At 38.5% G+C, this 26,075-nt stretch overlaps 1 protein-coding gene across 1 annotated transcript in view; it reads right to left on the minus strand.

Moving 5' to 3' along the window:
• Positions 1-1,701: 1,701 nt before the first annotated feature.
• The window catches only part of cbln4 (cerebellin 4 precursor), a 150,065-nt gene continuing 125,691 nt past the window's right edge, over positions 1,702-26,075 (minus strand). The window contains exon 3 of the mRNA XM_043710210.2: positions 1,702-11,341. Coding sequence (XP_043566145.1) covers positions 11,144-11,341 — 198 coding nt within the window. The 3' untranslated portion in view covers positions 1,702-11,143. The remainder of the gene's footprint in view (positions 11,342-26,075) is intronic.

Here is a 26,075-nt window from a genome sequence, read left to right on the forward strand (position 1 = left end):
CAGTTTTAAATGTCCCTGTTTTACAGTAAAGCATGATTAGTTTGGAAAATTATATTTCCAACTGGAGAAAGGTCATTTTATCTTACTCCTCATGAATAGACTCTGCTAGAAAATGAACCTTTTAGTGCATTATGATCACTTGATTTCAGGATGTAACAGGCCATTGTACCAAGATTATTGCTAGCATTTATTTGTATTCACTTAAAGTTAAAAAATGTATTCAGAAATATCTCACTAAATTAGCTATGAAAAGCTACATCTTCCATCTGGCCATTTGAGGTATTTCTGTTGTTCTTCAATATACAGATGGAATATAGCTTTTGCTTGCTAATTTTATGAGATCTTAGTGAACATTTCACTTTTATTGTGTGTGCTTTTCCAGTTCATCTCTTAATACAAACTCATAATGTGCCACCAAAATGATATGTTACCATTATACATAATCTGGAGTTATTTCAGGCAAATCAAGCAATAACATGAATTCCCCAATTGGCCAGATGGAGGATGCTAGTCTCCAAATATTTTGTGATTTACACTAAAATAATGTAGAGTTTAACACAAACAAAAGCCTTGCACATTCTAATTATCATAATTAAAAACAAATATCGGTGCCATAATGGGAACATATGCAGTGGCATTTAAGTTATAAACATTGGAGAGAATTAAACATGATCCATCTGCAAAAAGTGTGATAATGTATCATGCACTAAAACTAGTGAAAGAAATTGCAGAAAGCAATAAACGTGTATCAATCAAATGCAAGGGTGTGATCTATATAAAAGAACCACAACAGATAAACAACAAAATCTACATTCACAATCAAAGTGTTGATAATGTATTTTTAAAAGTATGACTTTGTAACTATATCATTGATTATGCTTTGTATTTAAATAATTGAAGCATGGCTTTAAAACTTGATTTGGATAGATTTATGTTATTTTGAACAAATCCATTCTGCACCAATGAAACAAAACGCCTGCTGGCACATAACTCCACTGGTGCAAACAAATTGTTGCCACTACTCAATTGTGCACCTGCAAAGGAAAAAATAATGTACTTATTTACTGACGTTCACTCTCTCCGCTTGTTCAGTGCTACAACCAATGAATCTGATGATATCAACAGATCCCACAGGCACCAAATCAATCAAAATTTGAACTGTTTTTGGTGTTCAATGATAGACAATTGTTGGACAGGGCACTCGGAGTTTCTTTGTCTCCTTCAAAGCGAACAAAAATTTTTACATCCACCTTCACAGGGAGGTACATCTTCAATTTAAAAACTTATTTGTAAGATGACACCTTTGAGAAGTAGCATTACCCTGAGTCCTACATGGAAACGCTGAACCTAAATTATGTGCTGAGCTTCGTGCTGGGCCTGGAACATGTACCTGCTGATTTAAAGCAAGAGTGCTGTCAACTTGGCAAATCTGATGCATTGGTAAGCCATCCCATACTTGAGAAACATTTTCCTGTTCATCCAGAACTGTTTCAAGAATTATTCCATAATTTTATTTTTATAGATTAGGGGAAGATTTTGTATCATGAAACATTACCTTTAAATTGAAGCAGGAGCACAATGTTTCTCAATATAATCAGCATTCTGATCTAAACATAAAGAATTTAATAATCAAATTCTTGTATCAATTTTGCACACTTTAGTCACTGAGATTGCCAACAGTTAAATATTACGAGACCAATCCATCTTTAACCATATATATTTTTATTTACTGTTAAGCAAGCTAAAAAACATTATGCACCGGATATGTAATAAACAGACAAATTAGGATACACCATGAGTATCAGAAGACTTATAAAACTAACATTGCAGTTGATATATATTGTACAATTCTCAAATGATAATGGTACATTTTCACTGTGAATAGATGTGATGCTTCACTGCTGTGAAAAGTGAAACAAGGACTGAGAACCACATCATTTCAAGAATTAGATTCAAATTCAGGACAGTAACAAAGAAGGTCTCAGCATTCTAATCTCTATTAAAAGTTTGAAATGATATATTTTTTAAATTGGTCTCAATCCACATTCCCATCTGCCGCACGTTCTTAGCAAATACTTTTAACATTTAAAATTTAAGCACAATTATTTTTAAAGTAACAATTGCAGTGAATTATCCTTTAATAATATCTTTTACGTGTTGCATTGCAAAACGTCTTTAAAAAGTGTATCAAAAATGCCATACCAATGATCATACATAACAGCATTCTTTCATGCAGAATAAAGATCTGAAGTCACTCACACCTGTGGTGATTGTAAATTACAGGTCTTACACACTTAAGGAAGAACTGGCACATTAACCTCCACTTATTTCATAGATAAACACATCTGATTTGGAGAAATTCTCCATCTGTCATGTCAGACATTTCATTTACTTATCTTGTGATTATAATTGAACAGTGGTAACAACTTTGAATAAGTAATAGCATTGGAATGGCAGCTGTTGACAGTATTGATGTTTAAACAGAGAGGTGCAGTTTTATCTGTCATAATTGTACATTGTAGCCAGGTTAAAACAAACGGTCAGGGGTTGGTGTTGGCAAGATCATTTAATGACCATTAAGATTAGTTTGATTTTTGAGTTTGGCAAGTGGTACAAAGTGGTTAGCACTTAACAGCACTCAGCAGGGTTAAACATTCTGGCAAACCAAAGGAAAAAATTATCACCTGGAAATGAGTTATATTTCAGAGATTTTTAACATGGTTCTCAGCTTTAAGCTTAGAGGATACATTTTTGTACTGGTAAAATCAAATTAGGCTGTTCTGATGCAGATACTAACTGCCATGCTGAACTCCAGACTATGCTCCATTATTAACCCAAAGGATGGACAAAGGCTATATCACTTTAAACAAAGAAGTATTGACATTGTAGGAAGCTTGAGATAGACCGATCAAGTGACAGATTAAAAACAGAGACAAGCTTGCAATTTAAAGCTCTCTTTTATACCTGATCCATTTTTTCATTTCAGTAGATCATTGTTAAAACAAAAGCAATAGAGCATCTGCCAGGGAATTGCTTTCTTGCACTGAGCTGGTGAAACTGTTAATGGGTTTGTGTCAGACCTGAGTAGCAATTAGACTGGAACTACTTTTCATTCTAAGTGTTATCACACTTGACCGAGATCTTTGGACTTTTATGCAAGTAATGGTAAGTCAGAAGGTATTCATCATTTGGACTTGCAACAGGAAGATAACAATAATTTCACATGATTTTTGGGTGGGTTTAACACTTTGCACCCAAGGTTAATAGGTTTATACATAACAAGAAACACAACCCAATGCAGTTTGCCAATCTTACTGATGACACTGATGTGGAACTGTCATTTTCAACCAAAGGCTTTTCAAAACTTAAATAGATACATTAATAGTTTTATGTTAAGCTGCTAAAGGCAGTAGATAGAAGTCACAATGCTGAAAGTATTCCCACAACATTATCCTAGAATGCTTCATAGAAGTGTAATTAAGTATAAGTTCCTACATTGTTGAAGCTCCACTTCCACAATTGGAACAAAGTAGGCTGTATAGCCTCTCAATCCTGTTGCGTCATTTAATTACCATAAACCATGGGCAATTTCTACCTTAACTGTATCCAGCCATTTTGGTACCATAAACCTTTCACTTTTGCTAAAATTGTTTAAAACATTTATCAATTTTACTTTTGAAATTCCCAATAAATTTGATCTTAATTGCTGTTTGACAAACGTTTCAGGTTTCCACCTCCCCTTTGTGACTTAGTATTGTGAATGCAATCAATGATCTACCACTATTATTAAGATTTCTGCCCTCTCATTCAGAATTCCCCACTAAGCAAAATAATTTCCCTTTACTTATCCAACTCCTTTAATCATCTTGAACAATAAGATTAAACCATCCATCAGCCTTCTATACACAAGAGAATTCAAGTTTTATTTATGCAAACAGTTCTTCTGTGCACCACTTTTAGTACACTTAATATTTGATATTCAACTTCTTTGCAGGTATTTCTATTGACCAAAACTTATTCAAATTGGACGGCAAAACAGTGTGAAGTTGCCATCAGCATTTAGTAAATTATTACAATAATATGAAAACAAACTGTCTGAAACAACAAAGAAAATATTTTTAAAATTAGCAATCTGTTTGGCTAGGCATTGTCAAGCCTTTAGGCAGAAACAAGTCAAGACATTTAAGGAAAAATACCTGCTTATTGAATGAGCCCAATCTTTATTCATATTTAATAAAAGTAATGTAAAGCAAAATGAAAAAAAATGGATTTGCAGTTTAACTCAGAAATATGGGCAGGCAGGCAGCATACATTAACCTCATGCATCAAAATGTAATCACAGAGGACCTTCCCCATTCTGTCCAATCTTTTATTTCTACATCAACCATAAATAAGCAATTACTTTTCTTTTTTTATTCCAATTTCTCATTAAGGGGAAGGATGATGCTAAAGAACATTTTTTTTGAAGATAGTTTCATTCAACAGCACGTTTCATGTCAACAATTTCTTGTCATACCTAAGAATTCTGAGCCAACTTCAGCGGAGTTGGAGAAGAGGGCAGTGATTTTCTGGGAACTTGATAGTCAAGATATTGGCAGCCTGTCCTTGGAGTGTGTCCAATGCTATAGGCAAGATGTCTAAACTGTTCTCTAACTTTTCTCAGCAAGCTGCAAGCAGCCAAACAGATACCTTACTAATATGGTAGGAGGTAAATTATACAACACAGAAGTTAAATACTCAATGGAATGGGTTCATGCTGAAGTCTAGGATTCACATGAACCTTTTCACACTTTGTAAATATCATCCAAATTACCAAATACTGGTTTCATATCTCTCTTTGCATATTCAAAGGCAAATGATTTTGACTTCCTTTTCCCTTCTTTCTTTTAAGGCAGCATTAATTTGCTTTCTTCACCATTTTAAAGGCTGTCCTAGTACTGTATCCATTCAAAGCTGAAGAATCAGATTAGGAAGTATGGTCTATGCCTCTTCCCGCTATGAAAATGAACCTTTATTGCTTTGAAGGCGTAAACTGTAAGGGCAATTTCCTACCATTTGAGTAGGTCTCTGCTCAGCATTTCTAAATTCAAATTGAATGATGACATTCAGAAATAGAATTCAAATAACTTGATGTGTGAATACCTTTAAGTTCCAACACTCAATGCCTCTTTCTTTTGTGATTTGCAACTTCAGAGATTTCCAAGGATTGTCATGATTTCAACCATGGATCTCTAGTCAACATGGAGATGGGATTGTTGATTAAAAAAGCCATTTACTGGCATTTTTAACAACAATGGCCCTGCTTCCACATGCTGGAAGGAATTTCATCTCCTTGCTTGCAGCAGACTGGGAACGGGGACTCAGGGCAGAAGGGAAGGCATGAAACGGAATATCTATCACCTTCCTAATACCTTGCAATGCACTCAGGGTTACCAAAAGCTGTAAAGGATCTTTCCACACAGAGACCAACTGAGGGCTTAAGTGGCAAAATGAACCCACTTAAAGGCCTCATCTTATCATTGCTTATACTCTGTCAATGTTTGGAAGGGGTTGGTTGAGAATGGGAGTTAAGCCACATGGGAAGACTGGCAGCATCCCTGTAGGATCAGCGGGTGGGCAGTCCTGATCACATATGCTGGGGTCCATGCATGGACACTAGCAGCAAGGAACCACCCTGTCAGACAGCACAACTCCTTTTCCTTCAACAAAGACCCACACTGCACCTCCTATCATGACCTGCCTGACTGGCCCCAACAAGTGCAATACTCTTATCTCCATTCTAGGGTCTGCTCTCTTGTTGGTGTTTCCAGATCGCTGCAATGTTAATAATGGCCATTGGTCTTAGTTGCTGGAGCTGTAAGAGGTGCCAGTTCTCTGAATGTTAGTCGTTCTTAAAAGTGGGATTTGTACACTTAGAGAAACAGAAGCCTGAACTGCCTAGTAACGTGTCAGAGCTTCTGGAGATGGCCATACTGGGTTTCAGGGTCACCACTGTAGTCACTAAATTCAGTCCATATTCTTTTTACTTTAGATAGGGTATGATTACACAAAAGGACAAGGCAACAATGGTGGTAAAGAATACAAATCAAGCTGTATTCTCAATTCTGATTAAGTTCTGCACTTGGCTTGGAGTGAAAGACAGCCCAAAAGGATTAAAAATGTTCTCAGGAGACTGTTCATTAGAAGGATCCTTTAACAAGTTTCAACAGTTCCACAGTTATCTCCACCTAAACAGATATGGACAGAAAATGTTATCTATCTTTTTTAGACACATTATTGAAAACGTAATTGAATTTTTTATAGATCCAAAAAGAAACAGAGATAATTTGTTTTTTTCAAATTCCAAATGTCATATTCTATGAATATTTCAGTACTGTTTTCAAGTACGACCCGCACACAGACATATTACTTATTAGAATCCTTTGTAAGAATATCTCTGAGAGCTACACAATATGAATACCACAGCTCCAAAGGAACTGGAGGACAGGCATCATCAGAGCCATCTCCCACAAAGATACCATGAGCCACAAACATGTTGGTCTATTCAAAATTTTATTGGGGGTAAGATGTTTTATATAACTTGCATGCTTGAAAGACAAAATTGTGTGCCAAAGGGCCTCATTGCTTCCGAGGTTAGCATAGCAAATTCTTATTTTACAGCAACTTCACACATGCTGATGTTGGCTAAGGATAAGAATGGTTTGGCCTCTGATGGTCAAATAGTCTTCCAAAAAGCAATCGGCTAAATTACTCATTGAATACGGTACTGAAAGTTAATTAACTCCCATGGATCTCTACCTGCTCCCTCAGTAATGGGACTGCATATTCAGGAAGAGTGGAAAAATTGACAACATGTTTGTTGTTTAAAAAGGGGACAGCATAAGTAATGTATCTGACATCCTGGGCTACTGGATAATGGCGATTCAGTTGGCAGTCAAAGTGAGTCAACTGTGAGAATTTGATGATGTAGTTTCTTTAAAACAAAGCATTGAGAATTTGTATTTCCATCTAAATTTTTGTGTGCTTTGAACACATTGCACAGTTGCAAACCATCTACAGGTCCTACCTATCATGTTGATTTATAAGGCCAACTATCCCTACATGTACTTTAGGTAAGAATGGGACAATACCAAAACAGAGAAACATGCCAAAAGGGAAATAGCTCAGGTAGGAGGAGTTAGAAAGAGATGATAAAAGGATTATAGAAGAAAGACTGGGGAATAAGAACAGCAATATACCATATATACAGACACACATTTGGACCTAAGGGTCTGTTTCCGTCCTGTATATCTCTATAGCTCTGTATAGAAATTTGTGTGTTAGTTAAAAAAGAAATATGCATGGATGCAGTTTATCCATTATTTATTTGTATTATTTTAAATATATATATATATATATGTCAATCAATGCATTGTTGGTCTAACATGAGAAGATATTCTGTCACACAAGTACCTCCGCATCGATCTATAGTGGTAACGATTAATTTTAAGAAGATTTATTTCAAACATCACAAATGTCTCTAAACTCAGACTTGTATCAAGTAGAATTGAAATAAATTGGCTTCTGATAATTTCCAGTCTTGTGTGATTCTCAGAATTTGAGAAGAAAAATAGAAAACCCCTACAATTTTAGACAAATTGGTAGGATTGTGTAGTGAATAATTGATTGAGTTATATTACGAATATTAAATAATCTTTAACGAAAACCCTGTTCCCTATCAGAATCAAAGTAGGGCCACTTACTGTGTAATATTAGACAGAGGTTTGGTTAAGAGTTCTTAGCCATGTTATGGAATTGAATAAGTTTGTCTGGTTGATAGTAGCATGGAAGAAATCTTTTCATTTGCCTTTATTAAATGAACTTTATCCTGAATTGAGCAATAATTGATGTGTATCTGCTAATAATGGATACAAACTTGAAAATATTTACCATTCAATCTGATCAACTCTATTTCTTCAGTACTGCATATTACACACGCAGGCACACACTGAGTTTGGCTGTTATACTATTCCAAATCTTTCCGTAAGCTTTGTGACAGCAAACTATATTGATTTACAGAAAAGTCACAGGCTAATTTAAACAGCAATGTATTTTCTTAAAAGACCACTATTACTGTCAGAATATACAAGTAGCATTTTCTCACAACAGTGGTGGCACTGTAATAATATTGTCAAGGCTTTAAGTTAAAAGACAGCTCAGCAAAGAGGTGAGACAAATGCTGAATGTCTCTTCTTTTGTAATGCTTTTTAAAAATTCTTATTAAAATGGGGAATGATATCACTTGAAGTTTGAACTTACCTTCACCTCACCACCCCTCACCAAATCTATTTATTTCCATAAATAACAGGATCAGAAATTAGGAGGAAACAATAAAATAGTGAGAAATCATTCTTTCTCTTGACCTAGCCCATGGAGACCAGGAAATAATTAGTCAATCTCAACTTGGGTGACAGTGGTGGCACTTTGATAAGTCACTTCATTAGAGACCAGAACAAAAGATCCATGGTGCCCCCATGCATTTTCCAGAACTATCAATTGACCTGAACAGACACGCAAGCATCTAGTGGTTAGGAAAAAACTGCTGACCTTTAGAGTTTCATAGTCTGTCACAGGGGCTGTATTTGCAAATTTAAAGTAGGAATTGGATAACTATATGACAAGTCAGTCAACAACTATGGGGCATGAACAACTCTGGTCAAGACATGAGGAAAAATTGGTAAAGTAAAGCGAAAGAATCCACTATCTTTCCATTTCTATTCTTACTTTCTGTGAGAGCCAGGTCTCTCAAAGACCAATTGTGGAAATGTTAAATCACGAATGCAACTATCAAAAACATCTCAGTGGATGGCTTGACCACAATATCCTTTGTCATTAAGTTGATTGTGAAACTGAATCATGAGTTGAATACATGTATAATTTAGAGTGCTGTCCGAAATCATATACACCATTTTATATTATTTTATTTTCACTGCTTTCCAGACTACCACCAAAAATGTTCAGTCACAGGAAGATTGCTTCCTGAACATTGGAATTCTATTGACATGAACTTGTACTCCATAAAATCAATTTAGTTCATTGTCATATATACTTGAATCAAAAAGCCTTTATTCATAGAAACTATGCCTGCAAATACAGTGAGGCTTATCAAAGTAAGACACTAAATACCCATGAGAAAATGTCACTTGTACACATTTTGTTAAATCATGAGGACACTTGGAAGGCTTGACTTTTTAACCACACCAAACAATATTTGTTTTAAGTTCTTTTCTACAATAGAGTGGAATTCTACACAAATGTATGGAAATGATGCTTTAACTGTGGAAAATTGTCAGGGCTGTCATATTTAAGTAAAGCTACTTCATAGACACATAGGTCACTTTATGATGCAACCATTACACATGTCACCTTGAGCAATGTTATTTTGTTTATTATTCAATAAGGCAAAAGTAGTTCCAAAAATGAAACTAATTCTCTCATGAGCCTTATCAACCAGCAGCATGTGGCAAGAGTTTTTTAAATTTTATTCCCTCAGCTTCAAGTTTGCAATTCCAGTGGTTAATAAACTGAGTTTTCAATAGGTCTGCTGTCATAATGGTTTTCCTATAATACACCCAAACTGGATGTCTTCTATAAAAGAAAGTATTAACTCCAACCACAATTTTAGAATATAAATAATAGATTATTTGAGTTAATATATTTTCAGCACAGACTTTAATGAGTATATTCATATCCCGGAACTTCAACACTGATTGTTGCAGTTTTCTTATCAAAGTTTGGTTGATTGTTCAGGAATGTTACATTGTAAAGTATGGCTTATACTTGATGTGAGACAGCAATTAACTCATTCCTGTTAAATTTAGAGGTGCAAACTGTGTAAGACATGTTGATCTCAGTTACAATATTTTGCTTGATGTTCATTTGGCTGGAAACAGATCAGATTGGAAGTAATGTTAGGTGGATGTTTCAACAAAATTTTTGAATTCAACTCTCCGGCTAAGTCAGCTTTGAAACTGTTGGTACTCCATTATTAAGATAGTCAATGTCTATATTCCAAACCCATGCCACAAATTTCAGCTCAGTGAGACAGAGATAATAACATTAAATTAAAATAAACTTCAAGTAAAATATGTATGGAATCTAACAGCATTCTTGTAGCTTTGATAAGAATTTGGTCAATTGCCTAGTTCTTAATAGCAGATGGATTATGAACTGAAGCAAAGGTGAAATGATTACAGGTTTGAGACAGAGTGAACACTTTCCCAAGTGTTAGTTTGGTGGTTCGCTGTTCCACAAATGGGGTTAGGTGTCGGAAACAATGCCAGCAGCTGGGGCTAGTTTTCAGAATGACGTCGCCATCCAACTAAATTGTTATGAAATCAGTTTTGATTATACAGCACCCTGAAGGCAGCACAACATCACCATTAGCCCATGAAAGCTCATTTCATTGAAAAATTATTCCATTAAAAATGAAAAGTGTGTTCAGGTAAAGTGCATTGCAAACCTAAAGCAACACCTTGTTTTAAATATTAAAGGTAAATAATGACAAAGCAGAATTGTACATATAAGTCTATGTATTTTAAGGCAATGTAAGCAAATGAAGCATGGTAATGAACTTACATACATATCCCAAATCCACCATTATACTATGGTAAACCAGGTTTTTTTTCCTCCTTTGAATGGTGTATTAATAATGCAACTTTAATTTAAGCCATTATTAAATGCATCTAACCTCATTGACAGGCTTTTTAAAGGCAAAACATATTTGTGAATGTACACAGATGTATCCAGTCCAGACATTTTGTCACTAATTTTGCAGGCAAACTGTTCCATCTTAACGTCAACTGCAGTTAGGGTGTCTTCCTCTCATTTATGATTTTCCACTTTATGTCCTTTCTCATTTGTGCAGATTAGCTAAGATGTTGTAAACTTTTCTTTCCCTCCAGAAGTCTTTAAAGCGGTTCAAATAAACCAGACAATTCACATCCACTGAGAGTATTTGTATCATACGACCAAGTATAGTCCAGATTAATATTTGGGACAAATGATCCACACTTTTTAAATGATCTTCAAAACCAACACATAGGACAATCAGTTTATAATCAAGAAAATTATGCATGTTGATTCAAAGATATTTTGTTGGGATTTACAGAGGGAAAACCAAGAAACCAGAAAATGTTGAATATTGCCATCCGCCAACCAGGTTACCTTTCTCCAGTTTCAGGTATGCTTTGTCTTCTTTATCTAAATAGAGCAGGACTCCATTAGTGGCAGCTTCACGAGTCACATCCTTGTCCCCAGCAAAAGCAGAAATTACTGGTTTACCATTAAGCATAAGATTGACCTATGATTAAAAAAGAAACATTTGTTATATTAAAAATTGCAAGATCAGTTATTACTACAAGCAAGATTCAGCCAAAGGGTATAACAAGTTGCTATAAGGAACCATTCATTGTACAACTCAACAATTCAAGAGGTGAACTCCACCTGAGGCAGATCCAATTCCAAAGCAACAAACATGTACTTTACAAATGGACTCATCAAACTTGTGTTAATATTTATACTAAATGCTTTTCCTTTCAAAGGATCCTGAACCAAACAACTTTATTTTTTTTTGCTCTGGTGCATCTCAGGAGTAGACTCTCTTTAATTTGCTTCACCCTCAGAGTAGCCTGGAGCTTTGGGGGAATGAGCATGAATCAGGCAAGAAAGTGTGAGAATAAGAGACTATTCCCTTCCAGATCCTCGCCAATTAACTTCCTTTTATTCATTTACAGGATGAGGGTGTCTCTGGCTCAGCCAGCGATTTTTGCCGATCCATAATTGCCCAGAGGGCAGTTAAGAGTCCACCATATTGCTGTGGGCCTGGAGTCACATGTAGGCCAGACCAGGTAACGATGGCAGTTTCCTTCCCTAAAGGATACTAGTGAACCAGACGGGTTTTTCCCTGACAATCAGCAATGGATTCATGATTATCATTCGACTCTTAATTTCAGATTTTTATCACATTCAAATTCCACCATCTGCCATGGTAGGATTCAAACCTGGGTCCCCCGAACATGAGATAGGTCTCTGGATTTAAAAAACAGTGATAATACCACTAGGCCATCACTTCCCACCGCTTGAATTGGTCTTCTCACCCCTAGGAGAAAGTGAGGACTGCAGATGCTGGAGACCAGAGTTGAAAAGTGTCATGATGGAAAAGCGCAGCAGGCGGCATCCGAGGAGCAGGAGAATCGACATTTCGGGCATAAGCCCTTCTTCAGGAATGAGGCTAGTGTGCTAAGCAGTATGAGATAAAAGGTAGGGGGGGAGGGAAATTTGGGGGAGGGCCGCTGGGAATACGATAAGTGGAAGGAGGTGAGGGTGAGGGTGATAGGCCGGAGAGGGGGTGGGTGCGGAGAGGTCGGGAAGAAGATTGCAGGTCAAGAGGGCGGTGCTGAATTCGGGGGTTGGGACTGAGATAAGGTTGGGGTGAGGGGAATGAGGAAGCTGCAGAAATCTACATTCATCCCCCCCCCCCCACCTTTTATCTCATGCCGATTGGCACACCAGCCTCATTCCTGAAGAAGTGCTTATGCCTGAAACGTCGATTCTCCTGCTCCTCGGATGCTGCCTTCTCACCCCGAGGCCAATTAGGACTCAAGTGGAAAATGAATGGCCACTTAAGATATTATTCCCCTATTACCGGCATCTTAACGGTGGATTGGGTATTAGGGGTTGGGGAAGTATGGTGTTGGCCCTGCAGGAATACTCCTTGTCCACCTAAGCCTCCAACCTTCTTTGCTCGGATTCCCCTGACCAGCCTCGGTGAGCCTGCCAAACTCACTTCTCTTCCAGAGACAGTTTCTCGTCATTGATGCATTTCTGCAGTCTCAGCAATGGCTCTCTTTGTGCTGCTGGGACTCAAGATATGCTGACTCACTGATTGTCCGGCAGTTTTGAGAGGCAAGCTCTTTTCATTCAAAGACTCCCTGAAAACCTTCAGTCTTGTCAGGAATTGGCAGTGTTGGAGTTGCAAACAGCTTTTGGCACAGCAGACACGAGGCAGCTTAGTTGATAGGAATACTGCTGCATCCATTAAATTCAGACTCAAGTCATTGCAAAATGTTATATCAAGCAAAATCCATGACAGCTGTTAATGGTTAAATGGTAATTTAGTAATTCCTCATGGACTTTGATTTCCAGTTGCAGACGGTATTTCTCATTGTTAAAGCAATGCTAATGCTATGGACCAGGCCAGACCCCCTCAAAATATTTTAAGAAGGTAGCCCAGACCCTAACTTTTACTTTTCTTTTAAAAGGCAGATGTAAAGTGAATATTCCAGGAGTGATGCAATTAGTCAAACCACTCAGCTTTAAGCAATACAGGATTTATTTACACAATACGGTTGAAACATGAATAAAAGAAAACAGAATTTAAAGTACTTTAACTATTTGAAAACCTGACCCATTCTATTGCAACTTAATGAAGGAGCTGTTCCAATCCTCACAACATATCCTAAACATATCCCTGGTAAATGGTAAATTCAAGCATAGAGTCTTACAGGTAGAAGAGATTTCAGAGAGAAAGTTCAGGCAAGACCGCTGTTGAAACACTGAACATCTTTTCCCTGCTGCCAGTAGCTTCTGACTGCCTGCTAAAAGCTAAACCAAAGTAGAAAAAACCTGAACTGGGAGAACTAGTTACTTCCCCTTCATTATATAACTGTCTCTTAAAAAAAACCTAAAGGCCACATCTGATTGTTGACTTAGGCAGTGTCTGTTAGCCAATTCGGCACCATTGACTTTATAACCCTTCTTTAAAAAAACACAAGGACAGAATAATCTTGTTAAAAGAGCAGTAACACACCTCCCCCTAAAAAAAACCCATCAATATACAAAGATGCTTCATTTTAAAACCCCTTAGCCTTACACTGTTCGTACACTACAATAAATATACATCGCATTGATTACATTGACTATAACCATGCAAACATGAACTACTACATTCCATTTCTGTCTGATACTCCTGCCACTGAACACCTCTGTTTCTCACCAAGTCTCAACAATGCATCAGCAAACATATTTCCTTGCCCTGCTACATGCACAATTTTCAAACTGAATGGCTGCAATAATAAGCTCCATCTAAACAGTCTAGAATGTTTGTCCTTAAATTTCGCCCAAAACTTTAATGAGTTATGATTAGTATTATGATTGTCTCAGATACATGTTGAAGAGTTGTAACGCCAATACCAAGCTCAAAGTCTCCTTCTCAATTGTTGAATACTTCTGTTGATGAATTTTCAATTTCCTGGAGAAATATCCACTCGGTCTTTCTATCTAGTCGTCATCTTCCTGTATGAGAACAGCACCAATACCCACATTACTCGCACCAATAGCCATCTTGAATGGCTTTGTGTAATTCGGTGTGGCAGTGGTTAACACAGCTTTCAGGCTGTCAAATGCCTTCTGACAGTCTGATGTCCCCTGAAACTTCTTGCCTTTCTTTAACAATTCAGTGAATGGAACAGGCACACTGTTAAAATTCGGTACAAATTTCTGATAAAATCCACTCAATCCCAGGAATTGTAGTACTGCTGTGTTCGTTGATGGTATGGGAAACTCCCCAACTACCATTGTTTTACATTCCATGGGGCCATCTGTCCGTGTCCAACAACATGGCCCAGGAAGGTGACTTGGGCTTTGACAAGTTCACTCTTTTAGATTAGATTACTTACAGTGTGGAAACAGGCCCTTCGGCCCAACAAGTCCACACCGACCCTCCAAAGAGCAACCCACCCTGACCCATTCCCCTACATTTACCCCTTCACCTAACACTACGGGCAATTTTAGCATGGCCAATTCACCTAACCTGCACAGTTTTGGACTGTGGGAGGAAACCGGAGCACCCGGAGGAAACCCACGCAGACACGGGGAGAGTGTGCAAACTCCACACAGGCATTTGCCTGAGGCGGGATTTGAACCTGGGTCTCTGGCACCGTGAGGCAACAGTGCTAACCACTGTGCCACCGTGCTGCCCACTCTTAGCCAGCTTTATCACTAAGCCTGCCTTCTAAAGTTGATCAAATTATTCGGATAAATGTTGCAAATATTCCTTCCATGTGTGACTAAAAATCACCAGGTCATTGATGTAAACCGCACAAATGGGTAATCCAGAAATGACTTTATTGATTCATCTTTGAAATGTGGCTGGTATATTTTTCATGCCAAAGGGTATGACTTTAAATTGATACAGTCTATCTGATGTTATGAAAGCTGAAATTGTCCCAGCTCTTTCAGATAAAGGGACTTGCCAGTATCCTCTGAGTAAGTCCAACTTAGAAACATACGTTGCTTGTCACACCTTTTCAATACAATCTTTCAAACATGGAATCAGATGCGAATCAGACTTTGTAACTGCATTGACTTTGCGATAGTCCACACATAACCGTTAAGTACCATTTGGTTTTGGCACTATTGCTATGAGTGAGATCCAGTCATTTCAACTCACTTCGATTATGTCATCTTGGAGTATGCATTCAACCTCTTTTTGAACCTGTGTCAACTTTAGAGGGTTAAGTCTATAAGGATGTTGCTTAATTGGAAAAACATTTCCGATATCTACATTTTGCAGAATTAGATTAGTACTTCCCAGCTTTATTTCCATAGATCTCCTTTCCATCTTTCCAACTAGCAATAACTCCTTCAGGTCATTTCAATTTTTCTCTGAAAGGCACCTCAATACTTTATTCCAACTTTTGACAATTTCTTCATTGTCCAATTTAATTTGAGGAATGTCTAAATCAGAATCCTCTGAATTTGTTTTTTTTTTGTGTTGTAACTAGGAACACATTCTCATTTTTCCATCAAAATCCCTTTTGAGCATATTCGTATGACACACTAATTGAGATTTCTTTCTGTCTGGAGTCCTTATCAAATAGTTCAGCTCCCTCAGTCTCCTTTCAATTTGATAAGGTCCACTAAACCTTGCTTTTAAAAGTTCACTTGTCTCTGGAAGTAACATTATCACGTTATCTCCGTTAGCAAAATAGTGAGTTTTTGATTTCTTGTCTGCTTCCTGTTTCATCATATGCGGTGATATTTTTAAATGCTGTCTAGCCAACTCCCCCTCTTTATTTAATCATTTCCTGAAATTTGACACATAGTCCAAATATGTGGTTCCGAATTCTGACTCACCAGATTTCTCCTTAATCAATTTTCTTGGGCCTTTCACTTCACGCCTAAAAAACTAATTAAAATGGACTGAATTTGGTCGATTCTTTTGATGCATCTCTGATGACAAAAAGTACAAATGGAATTCCTAATCCCAATCAACCTGGAAAGGTGTGAAACCCTTCACTTTGGAAGGTCGAATTTAAATACAGAATACAGGATTAAAGTGTGGAGGAACAGAAGGATCTTGGAATCCATGTCCATAGATCTCTCAAAGTTGCCACTCAGGTTGATAGGGTTGTTAAGAAGGTGTATGGTGTGTTGGTTTCATGAGTAGGAGGATTAACTTTAAGAGCCACGAGGTTATGCTGCAGCTCTATAGAGTCCTGGTTAGATCACACTTGGAATATTGTGTTCAGTCTGGTTGCCTCATTATAAGAAAGACATGGAAGCTTTAGAGAGTGTGCAGAGGAAATTTACCAGGAGCTAGGACTTTTCTCATTGGAGCAAAGAAGGATGAGAGGTGACTTGATTGAGGTATACAAGATGTTGAGAGGCACAGATAGAGTGGCTAGCCAGAGACTTTTTAACTATGGCAGAAATGTCGAGCATGAAGGGGCATAATTTTAAAGTAATTGGAGGAAGGTTTAGAGGAAATGTCAGAGGTAGGTTCTTTATTTAGAGTGGTGGGTGCATAGAATGCACTGCAGCAGTGCTGGTAGAGTCAGATACATTAGGGCATTTAAGCAACTCTTGGATAGGCACATGGAAGTTAGGACAATGAAGAGTATGTAGGTTAGTCTGATCTTAGAGTAGGATAAAAGGTTGGCACATCATCGAGGGCCAAAGGCCTGTACTGTGCTGGACTGTTTTCTATATTCTATAAGCCCTTAACATGGTCTTTAATGGTTGTTGCCACCTTTGTAGCACTCCCTGCGATTCTGGATGGTACACAATGGATTTGAATTACTTTATTCCTAAGCTATCCGTAACTTCCTTGAATAATTTTGATGTAGAGTTTGACTTTTGATCTGATTGTGTCTCTGTGGGTAGTCCGTATCTAGTGAAAAATTTGAGTAATTCTTCTACAATCCTTTTAGCTGTGATATGGTGTAATAGAATGGCCTCTGGAAATCTACTGGACACATCCATTATTGTTAACAAATATTAATTCCCACATTTTGTTTTATGTAGGGGTCCTATGCAATCAATTAAGATTCTTGTAAAAACATTCCTCAAATGCAGGAATGAGTATTAAAAGTGCGGGTTTTATTACTCCATTCGGTTTTCCAATTACCTGGCGTGTATGACATGTCTGGCAAAATTTAACTACACCCTTGTGCATTCCAGGCCAGTAAAATCGTATTTTGGCTTGAGCTTTTCTTACCCCTAAATGACCTCCTACTGGGAGTTCATAAGCTTTCTATAATCCACTAGCAATACAACAATACTTCCCATTTCTCATCTGCCAGAATATGTGATGGTCTCCGTTTCCTCATTAAGACATAATTTTTAAGATAGTAGCAAGCAGGAATATACTCAAATTCCTCTTCCACATATGTTTTTTGATACACTTGCTTCAATTTTTCATTTCTCTGTTGTAACTCAGTTATCTTCTCTGAGCTAAAGATATCCACATTGTCCTTTATCTTGATCATTTGATCAAATATGGTCTCTGATAAGTCTGCCTCAACTTTCTTATCTGTTCTGTTTCAACTGGTGACTTTGTGACCTCATTACCACACAGTCAGGAAAAATCTTCAGCTATGCTTTCTGTAATACCACATTTGCTTGGTTTTCCATTGGCTTTTCAACCACCTTAGGCAGCACTGCTACTGTGACCCAGCTATATCGTTACCAAGGACAAATTGTATTCCTGGAGCTGAGAGTTCTTCCAGTACGCCTACCACCACTTTTTCACTTTTCACAGGACACTCTAACCTCTCTCTGCAGAATTGAGCACTTGTTGTCTCAATACTAACACTTCTTCTGGCAATAGTCCATCTGAGTTACATATCTCCTCATCTCTCAACATCAAAGATTGACATGATGCCATATCTATTGCTACTGTAACCTCTTTATCTGTTGCTCCTGGCCTACCTTCACATGTAAATGATTTGAGAAGATCTGGCACTTCCTCCTTAACCAACTCCTGACCAGGTTGTACATTCTGGTGCAGCTTTTCAGCCTCCACTGTGCTTTCCTTTATCACTCCAACAAAATTCACTGGTTTAATCCTGTTTTCCTTCATTCATCTTCCCAGTGCTTTTCCTAACCCACCAACACTGTGATCTCACGTGGCCCACTTTATTGTAGTGAAAACACTGGAGCTTTTTAACTTCTTTTTCCCTTTCATTGGTTTCCTTTTTACCGTGATAAGTTATCCTTATGATCTTCACTGAGATCTACCTTTCCCTTTCCACGTGAGGATTTCCCTTTTCCTCAATTTCTATTCCCCACGGATTGAAATTGATGTTGGAAGCCAAACTTTGATTTTTGGACCAAATCATACTCTAATGCTGCTAATCTTACCATCTTAACTCTTTACTCTTCCACATGAGTTCTCACTACCTCAGGAAGTGAATTTTTGAACTCCTCCAAAATAATCATCTCTCAAAAAGCATCATACGTTTGCTTTATTTTTAATGCCCTTATCCACTGACCAAAATTATTTTGTTTGTTCCTTTCAAACTCAATATCTGTTTGACCAGGGTCCTTCCTTCATTTCCTGAAGCACTGTCTAGAGGCTTCTGGCACAAGCTCATATGCACTTAAAATGGCTTTCTTCACCTCCTTGTATGCCCCAGCTACCTCCTCTGATAGTGATGCAAATACCTCACTAGCTCTACCTACCAGCTTTGTTTGGATCAACAAAACCCACATGGTCACTGGTCACTTCATTTCTTTAGCCACCCTCTGAAATGAGATGAAAAAGCCTTTTACATCCTTCTCATCAAATTTAGGCAATGGTTGGATATATTTAAACAGATCCTCACCAGGCCTTTGGCTACCATGGTTTGTCCATCCTCACTAAGCTTACCAACTGCCTTCACTTCCATCCTTTTAAGCCAACTTTCCTGTCTAAGTGCCAATTCATGAAGTTTAAACTCTCTCTCTTTCTCCCTTTCTTCTCTCTACATTTTGTTCTGCTAAAGCGATTCTGTCTTTTTACTTTTTGCTCTGCTTTTAATCAGAATTCAAACTGTTTACTTTATTTTTCTCTTTTCATTTTCTTTTGCCTCATGCTGCTTCATTTTCAATTGAATTATAGCCATTTCCAAAGAATCTGATGGTGTTTCCAGCAAATTTAAATGCTGAGCTATTGCTGTAATTATCTCTCCTTTCCTGACAGGCTCCAACTCCAGCTTGTCTGCTAATTCCAGCAGCTTGTCTTGTTCATCTTTTGTAAAGCCCCCAAAGTCAATTCTTCCACCCCCGGAAAACTAGTAGTGACTGAAAGAGCCTTTATTACACAGAGCATTGTTTAAACCAACTGAATTCAACACCCAGAACAAAAGACACTAGCACCTACCACTCACTGCCTTTGAGTCCAACAATCCTAATCCCAAATTGGAAATATAGAATTAATCCCACTTAGAGCCCCCTGTCTGTTTTGGACCAGACCAGACCCCTCAAGATATTTTAAGAAGGTAGCCCAGACCCTAACTTTTATTTTTTTAAAGGCAAATCTAAAGTGGATATTCCAGGAGTGATGCAGCTGGTCAAACCACTCGGCTTTAAGCAATACAGGATTCATTCACACACTACGGATAAAACAAAATCAAAAGAGAACCAAATTTAGAATAACCTATTTGAAAACCTGACCGACTCTATCGCAACTTAACAAAGGAACTGTTCCAATCCCTGCAACACCCCCTAAACACACCCCTTGGCAAATGGTAAATTCAAACGTAGGGTCTTACAGGCAGGAGAGATTTCAGAGAGAAAGTTCAGGCAAGACTGCTGTTGAAACACTGAACCTCTTTTCGCTGTAGCTGCTTCTCTGCTACCCGTAGCTTCTGACTACCTGCTAAAAACTAAACCAAACTAGAAAAAAGCTGAACTGGGAGAACTAGCCACTCCCCTTTCATTATACAACTGTTTTAAAAAAACCTGAAGGCCACCTCTGATTGTTGACTTCGGCAGTGTCTGTTAGCCATTTCGTCACCACTGACCTTACAACCCCTTTTGACAAAGAACCACAGACAGAAATACCTTGTTAAAAGGGCAGCATCACCACACTAATGAATGACAATAGCAGTTTTTAAACATGAAAATTTTTCTACAAGATGATGGCACAGTACTTCTGGCTAATATATTTTATAAATGCAAACTCCAAAATCTTATCAAATTCATGGGATTGTACAGTGATGCTTTTTTCTTTGCCAGTTTCCTGTGAGAAGCATAATCTGAAGAATGTTAGCTGCTCAAGGATTGTATTGATAGCTTCATTTCTAACAGTTCGCTTGGCTTGAACTGTGAGGTGCCCAGATATAATAGTAACACAAAATTCTGATTTTATTCAAGTAGTTCTAAGTAATGACACCACCCATTCCATCCAGTACTGCTAGAACAGTGGCATTTACACTGCAAGGTGGCAAATTGTCCAAGTAAATTATGACTCCAAAAAACAGGACAAATCAAATGTGGTCAATTACTAGCGATTATCAGCAATGTTATGGATAGGATCGTCAACAGTGTTTTCCAATGACAATTATTTAGCAGCAACCTGTTGAAGCTCAATCTGTGTTCTGCAAGTCTTATTCTCCTCATGACCTCAATACAACCTTTTGCTAAATGCAGATAAAAGAGCTGAACACAAGAGGTGATAAAGGTAACTGACTGTTGCAGCAAGGATGCCTCGTAAAAGTGAAGTCAATGAGAATCAAGGGGAGAATTCTTCACAGCTGGAGCCAATGCCTAGCCCAAAGAAGATGTTGTGGTTGTTAGAGATCAATCAGCTCTGATCTAGGACATTTCTACATGAGTTCCTCAGGATAGTGTCCTCGGTCAAACCATTTCCAGCTACTTTACTAATGGCTATCCCTCCAACATAATATCAGATGTGGGGATGTTCACAAGTAGTTGTGCATTGTCCAGAATCTTCCTTGACTCATCAGACACTGAAGTGGTTCATTGTCCGGCCTTGGGCTAACAAGTAAGATGTAACATTTACACATGGGTGCCAAGCATTGACAATCTCCAACAAAAAACAATCTGAACATCTCCCATTGATATTCAATGGCCTCTCCAACACTGAATCCTCTACTATCAAGATCCTAAGCATTTCCGTTGACTGGAAATTGGTCTAATTATGCAAGTATCATGGCCTAAACAGGTTGGTAGGTAAGAGGTTGGGAGCTCTGTGGACATTAACTCATTTTGTGACTTGCCAAAGCTATCCAACAATCTCAAAAGCACAAGTCAGGAGTTTGATGGAATACTCATCATTTTCCAGGATGTGTGCAGCCTCAACAACACTCAACATACTTGCTATGATCCAGGATAAAGCAGCACATTTGATTTGCACCTCATACACCACATTCAACATTCATTATCTCCTCAACTGGCTCCCAATGGTAGCAGTGTGTACCATTGATCAGATGCACTGCAGCAATGAACCAAGACTTCCACAGTATTATTTCCAAATCCATCATGACCACCTAGGAGAAATTTAACAGATGTACAGAAATGGCACCACCTGCACATTCCCCTCCAAGCCACACACCATTCTGACTTAGAATGATATCACCATTCCATCAATACTACGCCGAACAGCACTGTGGACATACCTACATCATATGGTAGCTCAAGGAAATAGCTCATTATTACCTTCTTAGAGGCAATGAGAGATGGACTAGTCAGCAACAATCAAATCTCTTGAAACAATAACTGATACATCACTTACAGAGGGAACAGAGGAATTTTGTGGACCTACTTCCTAACCAAATAGTGGGAGACTTATTACGTCAGGGAAAGGCTGCTAACTAAAGGAACAACAAAATTAGTTTGAGGGACACATCAACAGCACCCGCAGTAAAAGAGAGGAGGTCCAAGGTGGCTGCTTTCCAGGTCTCTCACTCTTTCCTGAACATCCTGCTCTGAATTCTGTATGGCCTCAGTGAACTCTGAACTCTGCCAAAGATGGAAAGAAGAGCAGTCTCCTGTACCAAACAAGTATGGATGTAAGTGATTGAAGAAGTCTGTACTAAACAGGTTTGGATGTAAGTGATTGAAGAAGTCAGTAGCAGGAATGTGGTCCCTCCAACCTAGAGACTATGACCCAAGTGGATTTAGAACCCAATACGAACCTGACAGGTGAGTGGCCTAACATATACACGTCCAAGGCTAATTTGTCCATCATTCTCCAGCAAAGCACAAACATACTTTATACCTCCCTTCATTCCTCTCTGTGCATTCCTGTCTGAACATCTGACAGTCACACTTACTGTTGCCCAATGCTCTCTTGAGCTTATCCTTGACAACACTTCACAAGCAGGGTCTTTTTTTTCCTCTTCACACAAGTCATTATGAAGGCTCACACCTTTGTATTCTCTGTTTGCATGAGAAATGACCACACAACCTGGCAATAGCTAGGGATTTAAGGAGAGAAATTAGCCCTCCAATGCGAAGCACCCTTCTGCTATCCTCCATCCATGTTCATGAGTGTCACTGAGAAAGAAGCCCCATTCCAAGGCTGCAGATGTAAACAACAACCTGTCATGGAAGTGTGAGCTTCCTGAGCTACTGGTGCTCCGACAGGTCAAGGGAAAGTTGACCTCTGGAAACTGTGTTGGGAGATTCACCTCTTTCCCAACAAGATCTCTGTGTCCATCCCTCTTTGGGGGAGAGACAGCTGGGTGTTTTCTATCTTGTTGCTGGAGCTGATGGTGTTGATATAACCTCTCCTCTTGCCCATCATCACAGCAAGATGGTGAAGACTGACATTTGGGAACAGCAGCTGAAGGGGAGTGAATGAAGCGAAGGTAACGGCAGGGAAGAAGTTGCCAATCATCTGTTAAGCAATCGCTGAGGGAAGACATGCTTCCTAGAAAACTGCTCTCCACAGCTCAATGACTTAGGGTGGCATGGTGGCTCAGTAGTAAACACTTATATCTCACAGCACCAGGGACCTGGGTTCAATTCCCCCTCAGGTGACTATCTGTGTGGAATTTGAACATTCTCGCTGTGTCTGTGTGGATCACCTCTGGGTGCTTCAGTTTCCTCCCATAGTACAACGATGTGCAGGCTAGATGGATTAGCAATGGGAAAAGGTAGGGCATGGGTCTGGGTGGGATGCTTTTCAGAGGGTTGGTCTAGGCTGAATGACCTGTTTCCATACTGTAGCGATTCTGTGACTTAGATAAATATTAACTTTCATTAATGAAATCAGAAGCCCTTGGTGATAATTTTTAACTGTTAAGGGTTAAGTTAATAAATCATATAAGAATTGGTATTTAAATTTTGATATAATTCTTCTAAAACACATACATCAATAGTTTACTGTACTCAAAGAAATATATCATTAACTTGCCAAAATACGTTCGACAAAATGCACATTTGTCAGTAAGATAGTTTGTATAAGCAAATTAAAGTGGAAGGGATGATGGAAAGTGTGGCAGTCAAAGAAGACTTTCCTGAAAGAAATGAGAAAGACATTTATTATAGAACTAAATGAATGTTATTTCCATCTTCTTCACTGTCATTATATTGTGACAATGAAATTAAAACAATAATATCTGCAAATCACATAGGCAGCAGTTCTTATGCACTCCCCTCTCCATAATTTATCTGTACACCATGAAAGGCTCTAATCAATCACGAGAAATCCAAATTGTGTGATGTCTTTGGAAGTGCTGTGGGACCAGCTTGACCCTGCTTGTGCCAGAAAGAAGCAGGAACACTCCAAAAATAAAAGCACAAAACTTCCCTCCCTGTTCCTGCTGCTGATCTAAAAACTGCTATTTGCAGCAAAACCTAGACACCAGCTCTATGACTGAAAGTGGTGGGAGTCTCCATATACATGCAAATCAGTTTCCCATGATATCAGTATTACTTTAATTATGAACATTCAGCAAATGATTTGCCCAGGAGTAGAGGTTAGAAATCATCACTTCTGATAGCATTTGAAGGGCCACTCATTTCCACATGTCATCTGATTCGGACATATATTGTTATCCATTATCATTCTGTCAAAATCCTGGAATTCACTTATCAACAACATTGAATATCTACCACACCACATGAACTGCAGTGGCTTAGAAGGTAGTTCACCATCAATCCCTCAAGTGCAATTAGGGATTAGAAACTAAAACTGATCTTAATTGCCAGCGATACTCACTCACAAAAACAATTGAAAAGAAACATTCATCCAATTGAAGAAGATTTACTGAGAGCGTTTTCTAACAGATGTAGTACTTTAATGTTTCATGTTATATACTGCCATTTGGAGCATTGGCACAGAAGGCTATTTGCTTCACTGAAGACTGGGAGGAATACTGGTCATCCCATTTTAACTGCAGGAAGGAAAGCGGGAGAAACAGTATCAGCAATAACAGGTATGGGAGCTTAAGGAGCAGCTCTGGCTCTGCAGGACCCCCAAAGAGAGGCATAGCTCAGATTTACCCTGTTCAGGAGCTCTACATTGACACTTCAGCAAGGAAGAGCTGACCTTGGTTTTTGGCACAGTAGCCAAGATCATTGTAGGAATTGTGACAGAGATGACAGCTGCAATCATGAACAAGGTCAAAGCATACCATGTCCATTGTTCCATTGTCACTTTGATGAGGCTGTACCTCAGTACTTCCACAGATGAGGGTGAACAGTGCACAGGAGGAGATCCATGATATCAGCGACAGTGAAGTTCACATCAATGTATTCCCCCAGCTTCTCAATGTTATTGGTGCTCAGACACCAGGCTGGGCTTTGATCCAAGAAGAATCGGTGTCACAATCACCTGGGCAGCAGCAATAAATATTGCTTCTAAAGAGCTGACCACATAGTACATCACAGTACATAACAAAATTGCTCAGTCAGATAACAGCATGTCATGGAGCTGGAAGTGAACATATCTATACTTGCCAGCAAGGTATGACAACTCTTAAGCAGATAGCCAATGTCCTGCATGCACAGACAATTATTTACAAAAAGGTTGGGTTGTTAAAGTGAGTATCCCCGTCCTCTTCAGCAGAATTGAAACTTTGTAGAAAAGATTTACAAAGATGTTGTAATGGTCAGAAGGTTTGAGCTATTGGGAGAGGTTGAATAGGCTTGGATTATTACTTTTGCTGGAGCACTGGAGGCTGAGGGGCGACCTTATGGAGGTTTATAAAATCATGTGGGGCAGGGATACAATGATTAGTCAAGATCTTCTTCCCAGAGTAAGGAAGTTCAAAACTAGAGGGCGGAGGTTTAAGGTGAGAGGGGAAAGATGTAAAAGGGTCCTAAGGGACAACCTTTTCATGCAGAGGGTGGTGCATGTATTGACCAAGCTGCCAGAGGAAGTGGTGGAGGCTGGTGTAATGACAATATTTAAAAGGCATCTGGATAGGTCTATGAATAGGAAAGATTAGAGGGATATAGGCCAAATGCTGTCAAATGGGAGTAGATTAATTTAGAAAATCTGGTCTGCATGGATGAGTTGGACTGAAGGGTCTCTCTCCATGCCATACAACTCTATGACTAAGATCCAAACTTGTGACCAGTCAGCAGTCTCACCTATAGAAGTGCTCCAGTCTTAAATAATTGATCATGAGCAGGCAGCTCGCATTCACTTTATTCCAACTGGAAAGCTGATTTTGAGTGCTGATATTAATGGAGCAAATGATGTTGTTCTATTTGTGTAACAATGTTCAAACCATGGAATTAACATTAGAAAAATGTGAGAGACAATGGTACCAAGTAATAGAAAATTTATGCAGCAG

Source organism: Chiloscyllium plagiosum, unplaced genomic scaffold (assembly GCF_037043375.1).
Source record: "Chiloscyllium plagiosum isolate Xiang-an unplaced genomic scaffold, Cpla_swu_hap1 HiC_scaffold_15, whole genome shotgun sequence".
NCBI lineage: Eukaryota > Metazoa > Chordata > Chondrichthyes > Orectolobiformes > Hemiscylliidae > Chiloscyllium > Chiloscyllium plagiosum.